The sequence below is a fragment of the Myotis myotis genome, unplaced genomic scaffold (assembly GCF_014108235.1).
Source record: "Myotis myotis isolate mMyoMyo1 unplaced genomic scaffold, mMyoMyo1.p scaffold_m19_p_10, whole genome shotgun sequence".
Classification (NCBI taxonomy): domain Eukaryota; kingdom Metazoa; phylum Chordata; class Mammalia; order Chiroptera; family Vespertilionidae; genus Myotis; species Myotis myotis.
The window spans coordinates 47,613,258-47,634,190 of NW_023416314.1; the positions used below are offsets into that span (position 1 = coordinate 47,613,258).

Genomic DNA, 20,933 nt, shown 5'->3' on the forward strand with positions numbered 1-20,933 from the left:
ATGTACTCATAAAATGTTTTGCTTTCTATTCCCACAAGTTTGAGCGTTGCCAATTTAAAGGTCCTAGTATCCAAGGGAGGAATGGTCTTCCCAGAAAATCCGACAATGGTTCTACTTAGCTGGAAGTTTATACTTTATTTTGGGTTCTTTGTAACATTGAAACCATAGGGGAAAAAAGAGGTTACAGTGTAGGTTGGGAAGATTATTCCTTGATAAAAAAGGAAAATCTGATTACTGCCACTTAATGGAGCAAGGATGAGAATGTTTGAACCCAGGGGATGCTTTGGGTCACCTCCTAATATTGCCATTTCACGTGAAAACCTCAACCAACTGTAGGCGCTGGCAAAATGAATATGAAACCAGATGATGGAAGGATGTTTTTAACAGAGACTCAAGACCAGTTGTTGAAATGAAGATGTAGTAGCTACCCATCTCCTTTGTTCTGTTTTGTATATACAGGATGGGGCAAAAGTAGGTTTACAGTTCTTTGTATGGAAAGTAATATAATCATTGATACATTATAATACAAGAATAAATCCTGTGTTTTGCATACTTATAACTGTATACCTATTTTAAAAAATATGTTTTTATTGATTTTAGAAAGAGGAAGGGGGAGAGAGAGAAAGAGAAACACTGATCTGCTGCCTCCCCCTCCAGCCCCCTACTGGGGATTGAACCTGAAACCTGGGTATGTGCCCAGACCAGGAATCAAACCAAAGACCTCTTGGTGCATGGGACAGTGCTCAACCAACTGAGTTACACCAGCCAGGGCTGTAAACCTACTTTTGTTCCACCCTGTATCATTCCCATTGACTTGTTTTTCCTTCTAGTTTATAGAAGGTATATTCGTAGTTTAGTTAATAATATAGTACTAAAGTTAATTTATTAATTTTCTATGATTATATGAAAGATTAACATTATAGGAAGCTAGGTGAAAGGCATTTGTATTATTTTTGCAACTTTTCTGTGTCTAAATTTAAAAATTAAAAGCTATTTTAAATTAAAATTAAAAGCAAAATTATCATGAAAACATACAAAATATATAACTTAGAAATACATAAAAGTGATGAAGTTTTAGATGCAACTGGACAATAAAAAATACATTTATATACTGTTTGATTTTTTTTAAATACAAATGACATTAAGAATTTCTTCTGAATTACACTAGTCATAACAGAAATTTGTCTTCTATCATTTTTTCAATTTTGCTGCCCTAAAATTATCTTTTATCTCTTCTTTGGAACTATGAGAGAGATACTGAAATCTCTGGATTTATCTTGTTTCTTAAATCACCTTTCCCCAGATATCTGTGTTCTTTTGGTATAATTCTTCATCTTATTCTTCCAGTTTTGCTAATTTTCTATTCATCAAAGTCCACTTGCTGTTTAAACCATCTTTTAATTTGAATAATCTTCAACTCATCCTTTTATATAAAAGTTAGATGCAACATTCTCTCATATTCCTCGGGAGATTCTGTATAAGAATTAAATAAAAAAACATGTAAGATGCTTAGAACAATGCCTAACACTACACCCAATATAAATTCCACTAAATAAGTATTATAATTATTATTTCCAAGATCCTCCTCTGTTTACTCTAATAACTATTTGCTTGGGTATTCTTTCTTTTGTTGATTGGTCCCACCCTTTCATGGTATTGGTCTTCCTTGGGTATTTAGTGGTTTTTAATTTTGTTCTCATCTTGGTATTACTTGTTCTGTGCATGATGCTGTTTCTATTATCATAGTTTTCTCTGGTTATTGTGAGGGAGGGATAATATGTAATCTTAAACAGGACATGCCAGTGGTTAATATTCTGGGTGTGAAATTAGGCTTCCTTTCCTGGATGTAGCTACCTGGGGTACTGCCTGATGGGAAACTGCCCCAATTTTCCAGAGTCACTATGTCAGCCTACAGGCAAATCATTCCAGGATACCCTTAGCTTTGAAGGATGAGTGGAGGGAGAAGCCAATTCAACCAGAGGTTTCAAATTCCATTTCCAAGTTACCCTTTATGGTTGCTCTAAGACATTATGCCCTTCACCCTCCCTGACTCTCCCAATACCCTGTATCCATTGCCTCTCAGTTTGAAATCTGATTCTTGGTCTGCTAATCTGATCCTATCTGCATTCTCACTTTCAGGGATTCTCAAAATTCCAAATCTGCTGGTAATCTTGGGCTCCAAAAATCTTGGGCCATGCTTTTAAAAACAAAACAAAACTCTGTGCCTAGGTCATCTGGTAAGTTCAGATTCATGCTTCAAGACTCAAAGAGTATTTTTCCTCCACTTGGATTCATAAGTTAACCATATTTTTCTATGAATTTACATAGCTCCTGTGTATACCTTTATTGTTCATTTACAAATGGCTATGCTCTCCCCTACTAAACTGTGAATAAATTAACAAAAGAAAAATATGCTTTCCAGGTTATTAGTAACACTAATGTGTCTATCAGATTATTTTTCTTATGGTCTTACTGAGAGGCAATTTACATTTTGTATGCTTTTTATTTATTTGAGAGAGAGAAGGATAGAAGGGGGGAGGGGAGAGGGGGAGGGAGAGGGAGGAAGGGAGGGAGGGAGGGAGGGAGGGAGGGAGGGAGAGAGAGAGAGAGAGAGAGAGAGAGAGAGAGAGAGAGAGAGAGAGGGAGAGAGAGAGAGAGAGAAACACTGAATTGTTCTTCCATTCACCTATGCATTCCTTGGTTGATTTTTTTTTTTTTAATTTTTTTATTGATTTCAGAGAGAAAAAGAGAGGGAGAGATAGAAACATCAATGATGAGAATTATTGATTGGCTGCCTCCTGCACGCTCCCTACTGGGGATCGAGCCCACAATCCAGGCATGTGCTCTGACTGGGAATCGAATGTGACCTCCTGGTTCATAGATTGATGGTCAACCCCTGAAACACACCGGCTGGACCATTGGTTGACTCTTATATGTGTCCTGACCGGGGACTGTACCCACAACCTTGGTGTATTGGGACTACGCTTTAACCAACTGAGCTACTTGGCCAGGGCAAATTTAAAAATAAAAATTCTGATATCACTAAAATTTGTAATTTATAGTACCGTGGACCAAGAATGAAAAAGGTTTAACTTGTGCTATTGTTACCAGAGGACCTGGCCCTGAGCTGGTCTGCCTAGGGTCAGGCCAGCCAGTAGTGCATGTGTAGGAAAAATTTCACAGCATGAATCCAGGTGATTGAGAGTACGTACATTTACTAAAGCTGGGGGCACTGAAACAAGGAAGGACTTAGCACAGAAGCAGCAACAGGAGAGCCTAGGCTGGGTTGCTTTAGCTCACTGGGAAGCCAGAGAAAAGGGAGCCTTGAAGGTTCAGGGAGTAGCGTGGGACAAGCTGTTGCTGCCCACTGCTACCCTGGTTCCAAGTCTTGTGATGACCTTTAGAGTTTAGGAGATGTGTACTTGTCGGGGCAGAAGAGGGAGAACGGGAAGGTGTGGACATGCTCCCCAGAGGGAAAGGGCATGAGCTGGGTCCTATATCTTGATGGTTTTTATCTCTCTGCCAGGCAGGAATCTTAGGTGAGGTCTCAGGGGAAGGAATTCAGCAGAATATTCATCAGTTTTCCAGGTGTGTCCTTTCAGGGTGGTGATCTCTACTGATTGGTCAGTGCCAGGGCAGGGGTCTTTAGTCATAGAAGCTGGCCCACCTGGTTTTGCTGCTTTTCTGGGCCTGGAGCTGAAATACAACTGAAGCCTAGAGGTTATCTATAGGCTGGAGGTTACATTCTGTATCTGGCTGTAAATTGCTTGGTCAGTTTGTTCAGCTATCTGTCTGTCTTCCTATTCCACTGGTACTGGCTTACTGTCTCACTGTCATTAAGAAAGGGATTGGGCCCTAGCTGGTTTGGCTTGGTGGATAGAGTGTCGGCGGACTGAAGGGTCCCAGGTTCGATTCTGGTCAAGGGCATGTACCTTGGTTGCAGGCACATCCCCAGTAGGGGGTGTGCAAGAGGCAGCTGATCGATGTTTCTCTTTCATCGATGTTTCTAACTCTCTATCCCTCTCCCTTCCTCTCTGTAAAAAATCAATAAAATATATTTAAAAAAAGCTGAAACCGGTTTGGCTCAGTGGATAGAGCGTCAGCCTGCGGACTGAAAGGTCCCAGGTTCGATTCCGGTCAAGGGCATGTACCTGGGTTGCGGGCACATCCCCAGTAGGAGATGTGCAAGGGCATGTACCTGGGTTGCGGGCACATCCCCAGTAGGAGATGTGCAGGAGGCAGCTAATCAATGTTTCTCTCTCATCGATGTTTCTAACTCTCTATCTCTCTCCCTTCCTCTCTGTAGAAAATCAATAAAATATATTTAAAAAAAATATATATATATTTAAAAAAAAAGAAAGTGATTGAGATGAATGATCCTAGAAAAACAATTAGGAAGGAAATGGCTTTACTATCCTAGAGAACAAATTTTTAAAAAAATACTCACCCAAGGATATGTTTTATTGATTTTAGAGAGAAGGGGGGGGGGGAGGGAGAGAGAAAGAAACATCAACGTGAGAGAGAAATAGCAACTGGTTGCCTTCCATACTCGCTCTGAATGGGCATCAAACCTGCAACCTAGGTATGTGCCCTCACTGGGAATCAAACCCACAATCTTTTTGGTGTATGGGGCGATGCTCCAACCAACTCAGCCACCCAACCAGGACAAGAACAAACAGACTTTTAATACTAGATTTATTCCAAACAAGTTTATGCTAACTTGACATTATTCCTATGTATGCATTGGGAAAGAGTAATAGATAAAAACACTGTGGGCTTTGTAGTCGGGCAGATGTGATTTTGAATTTCGGATTGCTACTTGTTAGCTTTGTAAAACTGGATAAGCAAGTTGAACACTCTGAGACTGCAGGAGGCAGCCTCCTAAAACGGCTCACAGTGATGATCTCTACCTCCTGGTATTCATGCCTTTGTGTCATATTCTCTCCTCCTGAATGTGGGCTGTATCTAGCTATCCTTAAAAAAAAAAAAAAAATCAACACAAGTTTATTTCTCAGTTCTTTTGGAGACTGAGAAGTCCAAGATCAAGGTGCCAGAAGATTTGATGTCTGTTGAGAGCCTGCATCCTGGTTCACTAAAGGGACTTGCTTTTAATTAATAGAACACAAGAAAACTGGTGGGATAACTCTTCCAAAATTAGGTTATAAAAGTTTGTGACTTTTCTTACTGGCACTCTCTGACTTGCTCACTTTGATAAAGCCAGCTACCATGTTGTAAGCAGCCTCATAAAGGTCAGATCTACAGCCTCTCAGACAGAGAGGCATAGGTGACCTGGACTTGCTAAGGTCATGTTAAGGGGGTTGATGGGTGTCACAGACCCTACTTCATTCTCGTCAGTCTTGTAGGACTGAGCCCTTATCCAGGTAGACAGTGTCGGAATTGAAATTGTAGGCTACCTGGTGCTGGAAGGTATTAAAAACACACACACCCCACTGGAAAAAGAGAATAAATTATTCCTCTTTTACTGATGAAGAAACTGAGAACCAGAGAACTTATGTACTTGTCCAATATTCCACAACTAGAAAATGTCAGAGTCTATATTCAAACCTAGTTTTTTCCCATCATTACCATGTTAATGCAACACTTATTTAATGAACAACTACTAGGTGTCAGGCATTACTTTAGGTCAGCGGTTCTCAACCTATGGGTCGCGACCCCTTTGGCAGTCGAGCGACCCTTTCACAGGGGTCACCTAAGACCATCCTGCATATCAGATATTTACATTACGATTCATAAGAGTAGCAACATCACAGTTATGAAGTAGCAATGAAATAATTTTATGATTGGGTCACAATATGAGGAACTGTATTTAAAGGGCCAGAAGGTTGAGAACCACTACTTTAGGTCCTGAGAATACAAAGGTGGATAAATCAAGATCTCTGTTCTCATGGAGCTTATATTCCCTCTTTCACTATAAAATTGGATATAATAATTTAAACATTTTATTACTTTTTTCCTATGTTTATTCTAGATTGTGTTTTTAATCTGACTTGGAAATGCAACGTTTACTTTATCATCAACTTTGTCCTAATTTAAGTAAATTTCACTAGTAGTGATATAATAAAAGGCAGAGGCATGGTTATGTGTTTCAGTATTTGACTGGCTAACTACTAGATAAATGCTCCATATATACTCCAAACAATTCTTCATTGATTTTCATAACAGGGTTTGTGTCTTGAACTTCAGGCATTTGTTTCATAAACTCTATTCATTTCTCATATTTTGGTATAAAGTTTAGTTGATGAAAGTCTACTTTTTATCTTGACTACAAAATTAAGCAAAACTAGAGTAGGTATAGTTTATTGCTGTTGCACAATTTAAGGAGTGCTGGACTTATTTGATGCTTGCAGGAATACTGTGAGAACCTAATTGGTTGTTAACTTACTGTGAAATTAGTAAGACTTAGAACTTCAAACCCACAACAGACTAAACCCTATATTGTATCTGACTGAAGCCATGAGCATAGCTTGTTTTATAGAACAAATACAGTGGGGCCTTGACTTACGAGTGTCCCGACTAACGAGTTTTTTAAGATACCAGCTGTCTCTCCGCTGATTTTTTGCACTGAGTTGACAAGAGTAATTTGAGTTAACGAGCTCCGTAACGAACTCAGTCTCGGAACGAATTAAACTCGTAAGTCAAGGCCCCACTGTATACATTTAACTGTCAGAAAAAAAAATGTTTCCAAAGCCCTCCTGAAAATCAGTAGTGACTTAGTTCCTGATACAGCTGTGTGGTAGATTTATGGTGCTTTGATATGTTATTACACAGTAGTCCCCTCTTTCTGAGGTTTCACTTTCTGCAGTTTCAGTTACCCATGGTCAACCACGGTCCAAAAACATTAAATTTATCCAACCATCAACATCGTCTGCTCTTGACATCTAACCATCAACATCACCATGGCTCCATGATCCAGGATCACATGAAGATAATCTTCCTCCTGATGTATCAGAAGGTCAATAATAGCCTAATGCTACATCACAATGCCTATGTCATTTACCTAACTTCATCTCATCACATATGCGTTTCATCATTGCATATCATAAGGGTGAGAACAGGGCAGTATTTTGAGTGAGCACAATTAACTTTTCCTACAGCATGTTATAATTGTTCTACTTTACTAGTTAACCTCTTGCTGTGCCAAATTTATAAATTAAACTGTATGATAGGTATGTATGTATAGAAAAAAACCCCCAGTATATACAGGATTCGGTGCTACATATAGGATTCCAGGTATCCTCTGGAGTACTTAAAATGTATCCTCCTTGGAAAAGGGGGTGGGGGCCTACTGTATGGCTATTTAATACAAGCTGTGACAGGTACTTGAAAAATGAATTGGTGTTGATATAGGTGTATTCTAAAGTGCTTCTTGAAATAGGTGCTTGGTTGAGAAAAAAATGGTGAATGAATGTTGCTGAGTGAAACTGGGAGCCTTTTAAGAACTCTAAAGCATGTGAGGCTTTGACAATATACCATGACATTTTACTTATTATAAGAGAAGTCTAACCTCTTCATTCATACATGTAGAATAGCAAAAGTAACACTTTGCATTTCCAAGGTCCTTTTCTAAACCCTAAGCAGCTCTTAAGTGTTAAGCAATTAATTCTTCCATAGCTGTAACATAGTTATATAACCTACTGCAGAATTAACTGACACCTATGAAGTGCTCTGGAAATGGACATCCACAGTGATTTTTAAGATACTGTTTTAGTAGCATGGAGAAACGCCTTGGAATAAAATCCTTATCATTCTAAGCCAACCCAGTGTTGTAGTATTCAGAGCACTGTTCTCCTTATATATTTAGGGCAGTGAGCTTCGGCTACTTCTTTACATGAAATCTTGAAATCATCTGGTGGAGGAAGTTGAAAAATTAAGTGAAAAAATAATTCCAACAGTGAAATTTCCCACTCACTGAGAATCAAGGGATTCTCTTTCTTGAGGGACAGGGAAAGGATAGGGAAAAGTTATGGCTGCAAAAAGAACATGGTGGGGCAGCCAACTTGAAGGGCTACTAGAAGAGGCTTGGAGACTCAACATTCATCCCTTTACTCAATAAAAACATACTGAAAGCCAAATCTGGGATTTTTATAGATCATGGGCGTTTGTTTAATTAATGTACTACATTTCCTTATGACAAAAGATATCTGCCATTAAATTTTGCATGCTCCCAAGTTGATTTTTCTTTTTTTTTCTACCAAATTTAAATAGTTGTCAAATTTGTGCAACAAAACAGTGCCAAAAGGAGTCTAACGTGGTGCTCTATCATATGAAAGAGGTCCAATGTATGTTCCCTGCTCTTAAAAATGTAGATGGAGCAGCTTTCAATTAATATGTACATTTTCCAAAGTGGAGTCTCTAAAGTTCTGGGTCTCCTCAGAAGTAATGAAGGCCCTAGTATCATCAAAACTTTGTGTTCTTCAAAAGAAAGGGTCCTATGTGGATGGATATTCTGTCTGTACGAATTGATCTAAACCACCCTTATAATATAGCTCTTCCCTCAATGCCCTCACACATTTACAAATACCCCTTGGAGGTGATGATGACCTAACCCACAACCCCTTCTTCCGCTTAAGATACACAATCAATTCCCATTGTACCTGAAGTAAAATCCAAACTCCTTATGTTAGCCTCTAATACTCTAAGTAATCTGGTTCCTTCCTCTTTAACAATGTTTTAATCTTTCTATTCCTCGAACACAACCAAGCTCTTTCTGCATCAGGGTGCCCTTGCCTTCTCTCCATCTGGAATATTCTTCCCCCAATCTTCATTTGACTGGCTCCTTATCACTCAGGCTTTAGCTCAAACGTCACTTTCTTGTTAACTCAGTTAACACTCTTCATTAATGACATTAACCTGTTTTATTTTCGACATAGCAATTAAGTTTGTCTTTCCCACTAGGATGTAAATTCTTTGAGAGTTATGACACCTTTACTCCTTTTTGTTTTGTAGTATTGCTATGGATTTAATCTAAATTTGGTATTTCTTTCAGCATGTCAACAGAATTTTAGGAAGGTAAGGTCAAATGTAAGCATTTAGATCACCACCTGAAACCTGAAGTCACAGATTGTTTGGGGAATGGTTTATTTTGCTCAAAGGTATTTGTAAAGAAAGTCAATGCTAACTCCTAAGTGAGATTCTGAGAAGTTAAAATAATCCTTTAGGGAACTCATTTACCTCTTTGATAGAAAGCAACTTTTAAGATAGAGGACTACCCAAACTATTTCTGACTGATTATTTCTCCCACAAAGCATGTGATTTATTAAACCTTTAAAAATTCCATATTTACCACCAGGGTCTTTTACAAATTAAAGGAAAATGAAAAGATTTGCTTTCAAACTTAATTTTTTTAAAAAAATATATTTTTATTGATTTCAGAGAAGAAGGGAGAGAAAGAGTGAGATAGAAACATCAATGAGAGAGAATCATTGATCGACTCCCTCCTGCATGCTCCACACTGGGGATTGAGCCTGCGACCTGGGCATGTGTTATGACCAGAAATAAAACCATGAATAGGTCAATACTCAACCACTGAGCCAAGCTAGCTAGGCTCAAGGTTAATTTCTAATTTGAATTATATAACCGATTCATAACGAATCCAGCCCAAGCTACTAAGTAAAATCCATATATTATCAAGTTGTTTCACTAAGAGAAATAAATGGCATTTGATATCTAATGTCAAAGCATGTGGTGATTTAGCTTCTGGTTTGTAAGATATTACCAGTGACAGAGTTTTGACTGATAACACTGTGGTAGATGGCTGAATAACCAAAAATCAGATAATCTTAGTTTGGGATGGCACTTATCACTGCAGCTAAGTTTACTAATACATCCTAGTTTTATACTGCTTTCATTTTAGACCACTATATTAGATGATTTTGCTTATGGTAATAGAAAACCCAATAGAATGTGTCTTAAACATAAAAGGCAGTTATTGCCCTAGGTAACAAAAAAAAATTAAAGGCAGAACAGTGATCAAATGTGGTTCAATCAGAGCTCTGGTTTCATTTCTCACTAATTTTTTGGCTCTGTCCTCTTCTATATGTTGGCTTTATACCCATGCTGGTAGCTAGACAGCTGTAGCAATTCCAGGCCTTTAAAGGACACCCGACATTTATTTCTTCCTAAAGGGGGAGGACACGTCTTTTCTCAAGGCTCCTATAATACTGCCCTTGCTTTTCATTAGCCTGTATTGGGTCACATACTATTCCTGGACCAATTCCTGTGGCTAGAGTAATACTATGTCTTAATAGGCTTAGATCCAAGTTCCTGAACAATTTTTGTTAAGGGCAATGGCATTACATTCACCAGTATTTTTCAAATGGTGGTGGATCACATAACCCAAGAATGGATCATAAATTTAATCTTTGGGTCCTATTATAAAAAAGATGAGAGATTGCATTGCACATATGAAGGGTTAGTACTGTTTTATGACTTTGGTGTTCATACATATACTATACACACCTAGATTATAATGTAAAATCTGTTTCTTAATGCGAATTGGAGAAACAAAAAACTGAAAGCTACTAGCTTAAGACAAAATTCCCCAAGCTGGAGTGGGGTTAGCTTTTGCTTACATACATGGATTATATAGGGGAAGAATGGACACTTGAAAGAAAATGAGGGTATTATTTGGGAGAGGAAAAGAGATGCTGGGGACATAGCAATTTCCACTGCAGCCTGCCTGACACTTTAGTTATTATTTAATATACACTGGGTTTCAATATAGTCATAATCACAGATATTTTAGTTTTTCCAATGCTTTCTAAATTTCAAAGTGCATCTCCCTTCTGAAAAAGTATGTCCTTCTATCTAGTAAATATTCATGATGAGGAAATTTATACATCTTATTATTTGGTTGGTGGAAAATATTATGGTAAAGAGTCATTGAAAAAGCTTGGTTTCCTCCTGGCCGGCATGGTTGAGCATTGACCTATGAACCAGGACATCACAGTTCGATTCCCAGTCAGGGCACATGCTCAGATTGCAGGCTCGATCCCCAGTGTGGGGCATGCAGGAGGCAGCTGGTAAATGATTCTTTCATCATTGATGGTTCTCTCTCTCTGAAGTCAGTAAAACTATTTTTAAAAAAGGTTGGCTTCCTAGAAAACAACCATGTATTTTAAGTAACTGAGCACATCATACCATTGCGCTAGCCTTTGTTTAGGTTTAAATTTTGATCTTATTTGACAAGAACTTTAGGGCTCATTCTATTCTTGTTCAACCCCTTTCATTTAATAAATGAAGAAACTAAGTTCTAGAGAGGATGAACTTATCTAAGGCAGCTAATTAGCTGCAGAACACAAGTCTCTTGATACCTGCTTAGAATTCTTTCCACTGTACTAATTAACAGTGCAGTTACAACAACTTCAAAAGATAAAGTAAATAACAAACATGCTAAATTTCAGATGCACATAGATGATGTTTTTCAAGAATTGTAGGTGGCCCTAGCCAGTTTTGCTCAGTGGATAGAGCGTCAGGACTTGTGCATGAGGCAACCAATCAGTAAGTTTCTGTCTGTCTTTCCCTCTCTCTAAAAATTAATGGAAAAGTATCCTTGGGTGAGGATTAACAACAAAAAAAAACAAAACCAGGCTTGGGCGGGGGGAGTCAATTGGAGAAAAAGGAGACATGTAAAACTTTAGACAATAAAAAATAAAAAAAAAATAATTGTAGGTGAATTATATTTTGGGGAGTTAAACTGCATTTTTTAAAGCAACATGGGGGCTTATTAAAAAAATGTTTTTGAAATCTTTGAAAGGCAAATAGTTACTGCCTTATCTGTTTTAGTGAGGCTAAGGACTTTAAAGCTAATTTTCATGTTATAGTATGAACTGTATTTCACATTAATACTTCACCCTTTAAGCTAGGGAATTCAATTCACTGAGCACTTTTTGTATTAAAAATTTGCTAAGTTCTGTAAATGATTCAAAATAAGTCTTAGCTATGAGAGTATAATTTGTATATTTACATATGTATGGTAATAGCACAAAACTGACATAGGAAATAACCCTAATTGAGAAATCAAGACAATTTCTATTACTAGACATATAGGGATTAAAAGTGGGAAAATCCTTTTGGGTTGAACACATTAGGGGAATTTTACTATTTCATGAACAGGCAGGAAGGGTAACTGTCATTCGAAGACACATGAAAATATTATTTTGAATCTATAATAAAAGCATAATATGCTAATTAGACTGGACAGCCAAATGACCTACTGGAGGAAGCCAGGGCTGCGAGGGCCGAGGCAAGCTGCCGTGGCTACAAGGGCCAAGCCCCTTGCATGAATTTCATGCATCGGACCTCTAGTATTCTTAGAAAACAGGTGAGCAGTTGGCATCAAGAACCAAGTTGGGGAGGGCTGGGACTGAAGAGATTTAGTAGCAGATAGGAGGGTCCCAGTCAATAGACAAGTTTAAATGCAGGAATCTAGACTCTCAGAAGAGGTTAGGGGGAAAACTGTAAAGCACAAGAGGTCTTATTTCTTAAGAGGCTGACATCCTGGACAGATGACATAATCAAGGGCTCTAGTTCAGCAATCACCTAAGGGGTCTAGTTACCAGATTTGAGGTACCTATCCATCAGATGTAGACATTACGGTATTATACATGCTTCTCAAACTAGGGTAGATTTAATTCTGGGATTAGCTGACAAAAAGTACTGCATGTGTTATAATGAATCTTTTCGGAAAATTAATTTTACTTGATACCAATGTAATCCCTGTTTTTTACATATGTACATTTGAAATAAGCAGTAATACTTTGAAATAGCTAATTTTGGATGAATCTAGAAAAAGTAACACAAAATTTCAAAGAAATGTTCAGATTTTAGTAGGATGTTTTAGCTATACTTCCAAGTCACCATTTGATGCTATTAGAAAAATTTGAAAGGCAGTAACTGCAAAAAGTCTTTGGAAAAGATCCATTTAAAACTAAGTTCTGGCATTTATTGTGACCATGGCCAAATTTAAAAATTGCCTAATCCTTTAGGATTGTTGTAAAGATCATAGATAACATACAGGCATCTAGTAAGATACCTGACATATAAATAGCTGCTTAATAATGTGACAAAGGGGGAAAAGCATGGGCTAGAGATGCTTAATCTTGCTGCCTCAAATGAACTCGGGTCCTGTCGCCTGGAGGGCTTTTTGCATAGAGAATAAAAACTCAAGACTTGGAAGTGTGAGTGTGGAGTGAAGTTTAACTGAGACATAGTTGGATATGCAGGGAATAATATATGCTGCATATCTATTCCTACTCACCCTGTGAGAAGTTTTTTTATGCATTCTCATTTAATCTGAATAACCCTTTAGAGAAGGCATAATTATCTTACAGATGAGATAACTGGGGTTCAGGAAGGCTCAATTGCCCAGTGTTAAGTAGCTAGTTGAACAGTGGAGCAGGTACCTAGATCTAGTGATTCTACCACATCCTGCTGTAGTGAGGGAAGGTACTCCTACTTCCCAAAATGGGAGACAGGTATGAATAAGTGAGATTAAATAAATAATGGCTATCTGCAGTAGCTCTTGATTATAGTAGGTCTTGAGTTGGTGATCTGTGTTGTGTGGTGTGATATGGGAAGAGAAGCCTAGAGACAGGAATGTCAGAAATTTTTCATAGTATTCTAAGAATAAATTGATAGGTTTAGAGTCTCATCATCTTCAAGTAAAGTCTCATTAATTTAGATTACAGTGTATGGAATTTGCAATAATGTACATATGAACTAAGAAACAAGACCTGAAAATATTCTTCATACTTCCTCCCATCTTCCCCAATAGTCCAGCTTAAACCAGAGCCATGACATTCTTAGTGACTTTTGCCTAACAGCCATACTGAATTCTAGGTAACAGAAAAATTGAGCTAAAAATCACAAAGGGTAGCATTCTGTAAATATGCAGAATATACACATATAATCCACCACACCCTATTCCATTTATTATTGTTCACCTTCAACGTTCTTTCCTTTATTGAGCATCACTTCAGTAAGTCCTTTTGCCAATAATGAAGACACAGAGCTGGATAAGACCCTATAGGAGCTCAGTCCAACTGGGAAACATGAGACTACCAAACCGTCACAGTTGAGACAGACACAAAAAATAAGGCCAAAATAGAAAGGTAGAGAATGAGAGTACCTAAGATAAATTAAGTTATAGTGCTGAAAAGCAACTAGGAATTAGTCAGGAAGCAAGAAGGGGAAGGAATAGTTTTTTGAGACCTGACAGCATGAAAGTGTGATGCTTACGGAATGGCAAGAAATTCCACAAGACTGGTGGGTTGCAGGAGAAACATGGCTTGAAAGATTAGTAAGGATTAGATTCTAAAGAGGTATGTTATGCTAAGGAATTGGGACTTTATCTTGTGAGTCAAGATAATGACCATGAGACCCTTTGAAATTATGTGAAGCAGAAATACTGATAATACATAAATTTTTGATTCTTTTCATTTTCTTAAAATCTAAGCAATATAAAACACTTGAATAATTTTATTTAAAATCCCCAAATGCCAGATATAAAGTAAATCATCTTTTATTTTCATCTTATATTTGGTTATCATGAGACATGCAAAACCCTTCGATTTTAATGAGAACAGTGTTTTTGTGTCTTTTTATCACATATCCGCTTAATATTAGGTGTAATGTTGCTAAGTCGGATCCGCATGTGAGGTGCAGCATCAAGCCTTTTCCGATATTTCGTTTTTGTTGCAGCATAATATGAAAATCCTGTTTCACACAGGTGCATTGTAGCAAAAGGAAGAAGTACACGAACTGCACGCGTTGCAATACTTGGGTACTCTTGAATTAGGCTACTCCAAAAATCATTTAGGGAAAGTTCACTGAAATTTTGTTTCACTTGAGAATCAGATGTTAAATCAATCAGGCTCTCATAGTCCCGTGCTACTAATGAGGCTGGTTTCACAGATACTGTAAATGGATTTCTAACCCAAGCATTATTGTCGTTTGTTACAGGAAAATATTTTAACAGAGTAGAGCGCAAACCCCGTAGGTGCTGCACAATGGCACTGCAAATATCTTTATCAACTGTAGAATTAATTTCAGTCAAAAAGTCACTTAGTGTAGGAAAACAATCAAAGTTTTCTTCTTCTACAGATGAGGCCCAAAATGCCAATTTTCTTAACAATGATGACATTTTATCAAATACTGTAAACACTGTCACATTTTTTCCTTGCATTGACAGATTAACCTCATTTAATTTAGTAAAAATATCTGCAAGATATGCAAGTCTTAGGAGCCAAGATAAATTTGTTAAACAATCAGACAGTTGAAAAGCAGAATCCATGAAAACCAATAGTTCACGACGAAGCTCAAAAAGTCTTACAAGAACTTTACCTCGGGAAAGCCACCTCACCTCTGTATTTAGAAGAAGTGCTGTGTGCTGGGCACCCATTTCTTCACATAAAATTTTTAGTAGTCTGGATTGATGTGGTCGAGCTTTAATATAATTGATGATTTGTACTGCCTGATCTAGCACATTTTTTAGAGATGTAGGCATTATTTTAACTGCTAGTGCATGTCTATATAATAGGCAGTGACTACTGGTACTTTCTGGAGCCACATACTTCATCAAGGCGACAGCCTCAGCAATTTTCCCATCCATTGCCCTAGAAGCATCACTACAAATATCAACACATTTTTCCCATTCAATTTCATGTTTCTGCATGAAACTGTTGATGCAGTTGAAAATTTCTTTACCAGTAGCATTACTTTGCAGAGATTCACATAACAGTAGGTCTTCCTCAATAGACTTATTAAACCGGTAACGAACAAACACAAGTAGCACAGCAAGTCCTGAAACATCAGCTGATTCATCTAGCTGCAGCGAAAACCCATCACAAATTTTCAGTCTACAAACAAGCTCTTCTTCAATGTCAGCAGCTAGATCCTTAATTCGGCGTGCAATAGTACTGTTTGATAGTTGCACTGCATCTATTTTTTTACTGTATTGTTCATCAAACATCCGCATCACGACATCTTTTGCACAAGGTTTGATAAGCAATTCTCCAACAGTATGAGCCTCTCCACTCAGGGCTATATGGTAACTTACATTGTACGATGCCTCTGTAGCACTTTCGTTATCTGTATTGACAATTTTAGGTGGTGGGGGTTTGTTATTTTCAGGTGAATCAAGATGTTGCTTGAAAAAGCTTATGTCTTTGTCTTTAAATGCAGCATGTTTTGTTTCCAAATGTCTTCGAAGCTTACTAGGGGCCAAAGAGCTATTTGATAAAATTTTCTTACATAACACACACTGAGCATGAGGTGCATCTCTATTTCCAAAGTAAGTAAATCCAAAAGACAAATAACTTTCATCATATTTTCTTCTTTTTGGTTTCTTACTAAATGTTATTTTGTTGGAATTGGACATAAATTGAACCCTGGAAAGCTCATCTTCTGATTTTTTAGAAACTGATGGCTGCAACTGTTCATCTTCACTTTGTAATATTCCAACTTTTTGATCATTTGATTCAGACACAATTTGATAAAATGATTCTACTTCTTGTTTAAGACTTCCTTGTTTCGGCAATAGATCCATAGGCAATGTATTTGTGGTACAAAACATGGTTAGTTTAGAATAAACATTGAGTATCACAAATTTGTTGAAATTATAAGACAGGATACATAGAAGATGAGCAATCATCAAAGAGATGATATATAGCAACACATCAGTTAATCTGTAAATGCTGCCTATGCATCAATGCGCAGATGGAGCATCACACGTTCGTCTATCAGGTGATCTCTCATGCGATTTCCTGGTGCTCTCAGGTATGGCACACCTTTTCTTAAAGGTAGATTATCACATAAAAATAAAAGCTATAGAAATGAGTTTAGTAGTCTTAAACTTATATCTTAAGATAAACTATTAAAAAAACCTATTGTTAGCATTGACCTTTTTTCTCAGAACACTTATTAACTTAAGAGAATATTCTATAAAAAACAATTTGGGAACTACTGGGTTAAGAAATAATAGAATTGATAAGCATGTTTTTAAAGGAACTTGAAGAATAGGTCCCATGGCAAGGGTTGGCAAACTTTTTCTGTAAAGGGCAATATAATCAATATTTTTTACTTATGAGCCATATGAACTCTGTTGCAACCCCTCAATTCTGTAGTTGTAGCATGGCAGCAGCTATACACAATATGTAAAAAATGGGCACAGTTGTATTTCAATAAATCTCTACTTACAAAAACAGCATAGGGCATAATTTACCAACCCCTTTTCATGGTACCTTGGAATCTCTTTTAGCTTTCTGATGCCTGTTGCCATTAGATACATTCATTGTTGATACTATTATATATCTGAAGGCTCCTTTCAGGGCTAATAACTATTAAGCTGTATTAAAAACACACAAACAGTTCAAGTTTTGCAAGACATGGAATTCTGCTATATCCTAAATACTGTGTGTTGAAATTGAAAAATAAACTGTAGACCAAAAGTTAGCTACTATTTCTCTGAACTGAAAATTACGTAAGTATTTACAAACTGATTCACTCAAAATAATGTATTATTTACTGATTACTCTGCATCTTGTTATACTATAGATGAAAACTTAACCAAGACCTAAAAACATAAACTGTAATTTTAATAGGTTTATTCCTCATATATATATTTTAAAGCATAATTAAAAGCAAAGGTAACACAAATTTTACGACCTCTAAAGAATACTACTAGCTTCATAAGATACAAGAATTTAGTGTCAATCCAAATACAGCTACTTTTGATTTACACTTTGACTTGGCTACAGAGTAACCTTTGTATTCTCACGTTAGATCCTGGGATCCTGAATCAAAATGGTTTTCCTATTAATAGCTAGAGGGTAAGATACCTGAAATGAGGAGTACTCCCCTTCTGGAATCACATTCTCCACCTTGGCAGCTTGAAATGTAGACTCTTCAAAAGAATAAAATTAAGGGGTGGGATGGAAGGGGAGTAACCAATAGCCTAGAATGAGAAAAATTAAAATTAGAGACAGTAAAGGCAGCACTAACTACATACCTCTAGGTTGACCATCCATTACAATTTATTTTAGATCCTGGCAGTGCAAATGATTCTTCATGCAATGCAGACCTTGGACTGAAACATAAGATGCCTATAATAAATATGCTAATATTTTTGTCCTAGTTAATACCCTGGTAATTTGTTTTGAGATGCTCTTCCATCCAGTGACTTCATTGAAACGTTCAAAAACTAAACCTAACTTTTAAAAGTACAGCCACACTTTGTCTCTAAAACGAAGCACTAAGAGTAATCTAAAATGGAAGCAACTGATACATGGAAGTGTTACATGAAATATGCCTTTTTGCTATAACCATTTGTCCCCTCATTAACCAATCTCCAAGGTTACTGATGCATACTGAGTGATCACTGTTTACACTGTGCCAGTAATTGCTGAATCCCTTATAGAACTCATCTAATCCTTACGACAAACCTGAGAGTCAGGGACTATCAATAACGCCACTTTGGTGATGAACAAATAGACACAGAGAAGTCACCTTTTAAGTGAAGAACTTACAGAACCCAAAAAGTTTGAGTGCAGAACCTACATGTGTGTCCCTGAATAACCTTAATTTTCTAAGCACCAAAAATCTGATACCAGAAGTTGGATGGTGCGGGGAGTAATGGGTTACCACTGTCAGAAAGTCGAGGATCTCAAAACTGGCAGCAGTAGAAAGCCCCACTTCTCCGTTATTTGGGAGCAAAAAGAGCAGATTTCCTTCCCATAGTCTGTCTTTGGATTGAGCAACAGAGAGCTTCGTGGAGCTGCTGGTGGATCTAAAAGATTAGGATCCCTCTCTTCCGCTGCCAGAGGGCACAGCGGGGTGGGACGCCCGTCTTCAGGAAAGAGGACCTCAGCCCCCCTTCAGAGGTGCGTCCCCCCATTTCTCGAGGACCAAGTCTGGACTCCCTAGAGAGCAAAGTTTCTATTCCACCCCCTGAAAAGGGCGGCTCCCTCACTTTTCTTGTTTCTTCCGGCTAAGCTGAAAGGTAGCACATTCCCTTCACCTCCACCCTCTGGGTTTGGACAATACCCTCAGGGACGAGAGGGCTCGGCAGGCGTGCAGTCCACTCAGAAAGCCTAGGCAGGCGCTGGGGACGGGCACCCCTTCCAGCACCGAAATGCTTTCAGCAACGGTCACCTCGATGTGTGGCCGGGGACAGCCAACCCTCAGCTCTTCCCCGTCTCCGGCGTGCGATGCTCCCCGACCGCCACACCTGGGCTCGCTTCCGGTCGGGGCCCACCCTCGCCGACACAAATCTCCTCTCGCGTCCCCGGACGGCCGCCTCGGCTAACCACCACATGGACGCGTCTGAGCACCCCACACTAGCTTTCTACTTCGCCTCCGTCGGAGATGGAGAGCATGGTCTAGTGCGGCCAGGCTGCAGGGCAGCGCCGCCGTCCCAGCGAGCCCGCGGCCGCCATTTTGGACAGACAGCTCCAGGCGGCGGCCATTTCAGAGCGCACCACCAGCCGCCGCGGCCGCGCGGGTCCTCACCTTCACCAAGGCCTGGACAGGGTCAAGAGCCAGCCGTCGCGGACTGGGGGGGAGGAGGCGAGAGGGGGGAAATGAAAAATAAAGCCGGGGAGAAGGACTCGGGGGCAGGGTGATGCTCTCAGTTCAGGGACACCGCCTAGGCCACCTCCACAGAGATCCGGCTCGCGGCTGGCGCGGTCGCTCTTCAGAAGATAAATTTAGCACCCTGGAGCGCCTCGAATCACGGTCTCCACGAGCGACTCTCCGCCAGCCAATCAGCGCCACCGTTGCTCCTCGCCACCAATTCGCGCTGAGCAGTGGGGCGGGACTAAGGGAAAGGACCCGGCGCGGTGGGCGTGGCCAAGCGGCCGCCGCGGAGCTGGGCGCGTTGGCGCCGTGAGGTCGAGGCGCTGTTAGACGTGGGCCGGTGGTTTTCGAACTTCCAGGGCCCGAGTCAGCCCGGACGCTCGTTTAGCACGCGGATGCCTGGTGCTGCCCGATGGAGCCTGTGGTCCTGCAGGGCCCGGCGGGATTCGAGAACCCTCCGGCTCTTAGCTCTGGCGCCCCGCCCCGGCGGCGGGGACCGGAGAGCGTTCGCGGGACCGCGAGGTGCGCGCGGAGGAGCGGAGCGCCTCTGGGCGACCACGGCCTCTTTGTTCTCCGAGCCGCACCCCGGCTCCAGTTGCGCAACCACCTCCTCTTTTCCTGATTTTCCCACTGGAGTCTGGGTCGGAAACGCCCTTTGCCTCCCCCGCCTCCCCCCGCTTCCCCGCCTCCCCGATGCTGGCGTGTCCGGGGCCCCAGCTGGCCCGGCCGAGAGCTGAGCCTTCGGGGCGCTCCTCCCAACGGAGCTCTTGGGTGGTGACCCCAGTGGGGCCGGAGAGGCGCCCGTAGGAGCGGGCAGAGGCAGCGGCGTCCCCGCGGTGCCCACGGGAAAGATGAGAGTCGCTCGCTGTCCTGGCATCTCTCGCCAGCGGCACCCCTCCCCCAGGAGCGCCCGCCGCCCGCACCCACCGGCCAGTCTCTGGCACTGGTTGCTGGCCCCAGCGTTCGGGTTTTTAACCGCAGCCCCACTCCCTCTCTCGTTAAAAACAACATCGCAGAAGCCGGCGGGTTGTGTATTTTCATTTTGTGTGAGATCCGTGGAGTCGGTTTTTCAAACCGGCACTTTGAAATATTTACATTTCTTGGGGGAGGATTGTTTTAGTACATTAAACTATAGGTCCCAATGTTGGCAATATTTTAGCTTTTCGAGGCCCCGCAGAAATAGCTAAATGAAAATTGGATCATGTTTTCCGGCACTGCACCAATGGCAGCAAGTACCCAACTGGTAGTCAAAAGCCAGGGCAGTTTTTATTTTTCTTAAAAATGCCCCTTTGATATGTGAATACATATCAAAGGCATTGCGGGGAAAAGCTTAACCCTTA

At 39.9% G+C, this 20,933-nt stretch overlaps 1 protein-coding gene across 7 annotated transcripts; it reads right to left on the reverse strand.

Moving 5' to 3' along the window:
* Nucleotides 1-721: 721 nt before the first annotated feature.
* ZBED5 (zinc finger BED-type containing 5) lies at nt 722-20,498 on the reverse strand. Of its 7 annotated transcripts, none has more exons than XM_036325383.1 (3): nt 19,528-20,140; nt 17,859-17,974; nt 14,482-16,813 (listed from the first exon to the last, which is right to left on the reverse strand). In XM_036325383.1, the coding sequence occupies exon 3, from the start codon at nt 16,670-16,672 to the stop codon at nt 14,594-14,596; it is 2,079 nt and encodes a 692-aa protein (XP_036181276.1). In that variant the 5' UTR covers nt 16,673-16,813; nt 17,859-17,974; nt 19,528-20,140; the 3' UTR covers nt 14,482-14,593. The 7 variants fall into 7 exon arrangements, 6 of the variants coding, with proteins under 6 accessions (XP_036181276.1, XP_036181277.1, XP_036181278.1 ...); XM_036325384.1 differs by having other exon boundaries at nt 19,171-20,140; XM_036325385.1 differs by having other exon boundaries at nt 14,482-16,845; nt 19,171-20,140.
* Between the last annotated feature and the right edge of the window lie 435 nt (nt 20,499-20,933).

Excerpts from the sequence above, each read along its gene's own strand:
- ZBED5 (XM_036325383.1), bottom strand. The coding sequence starts at position 16,672 with ATGATTGCTCATCTTCTATGTATCCTGTCTTATAATTTCAACAAATTT.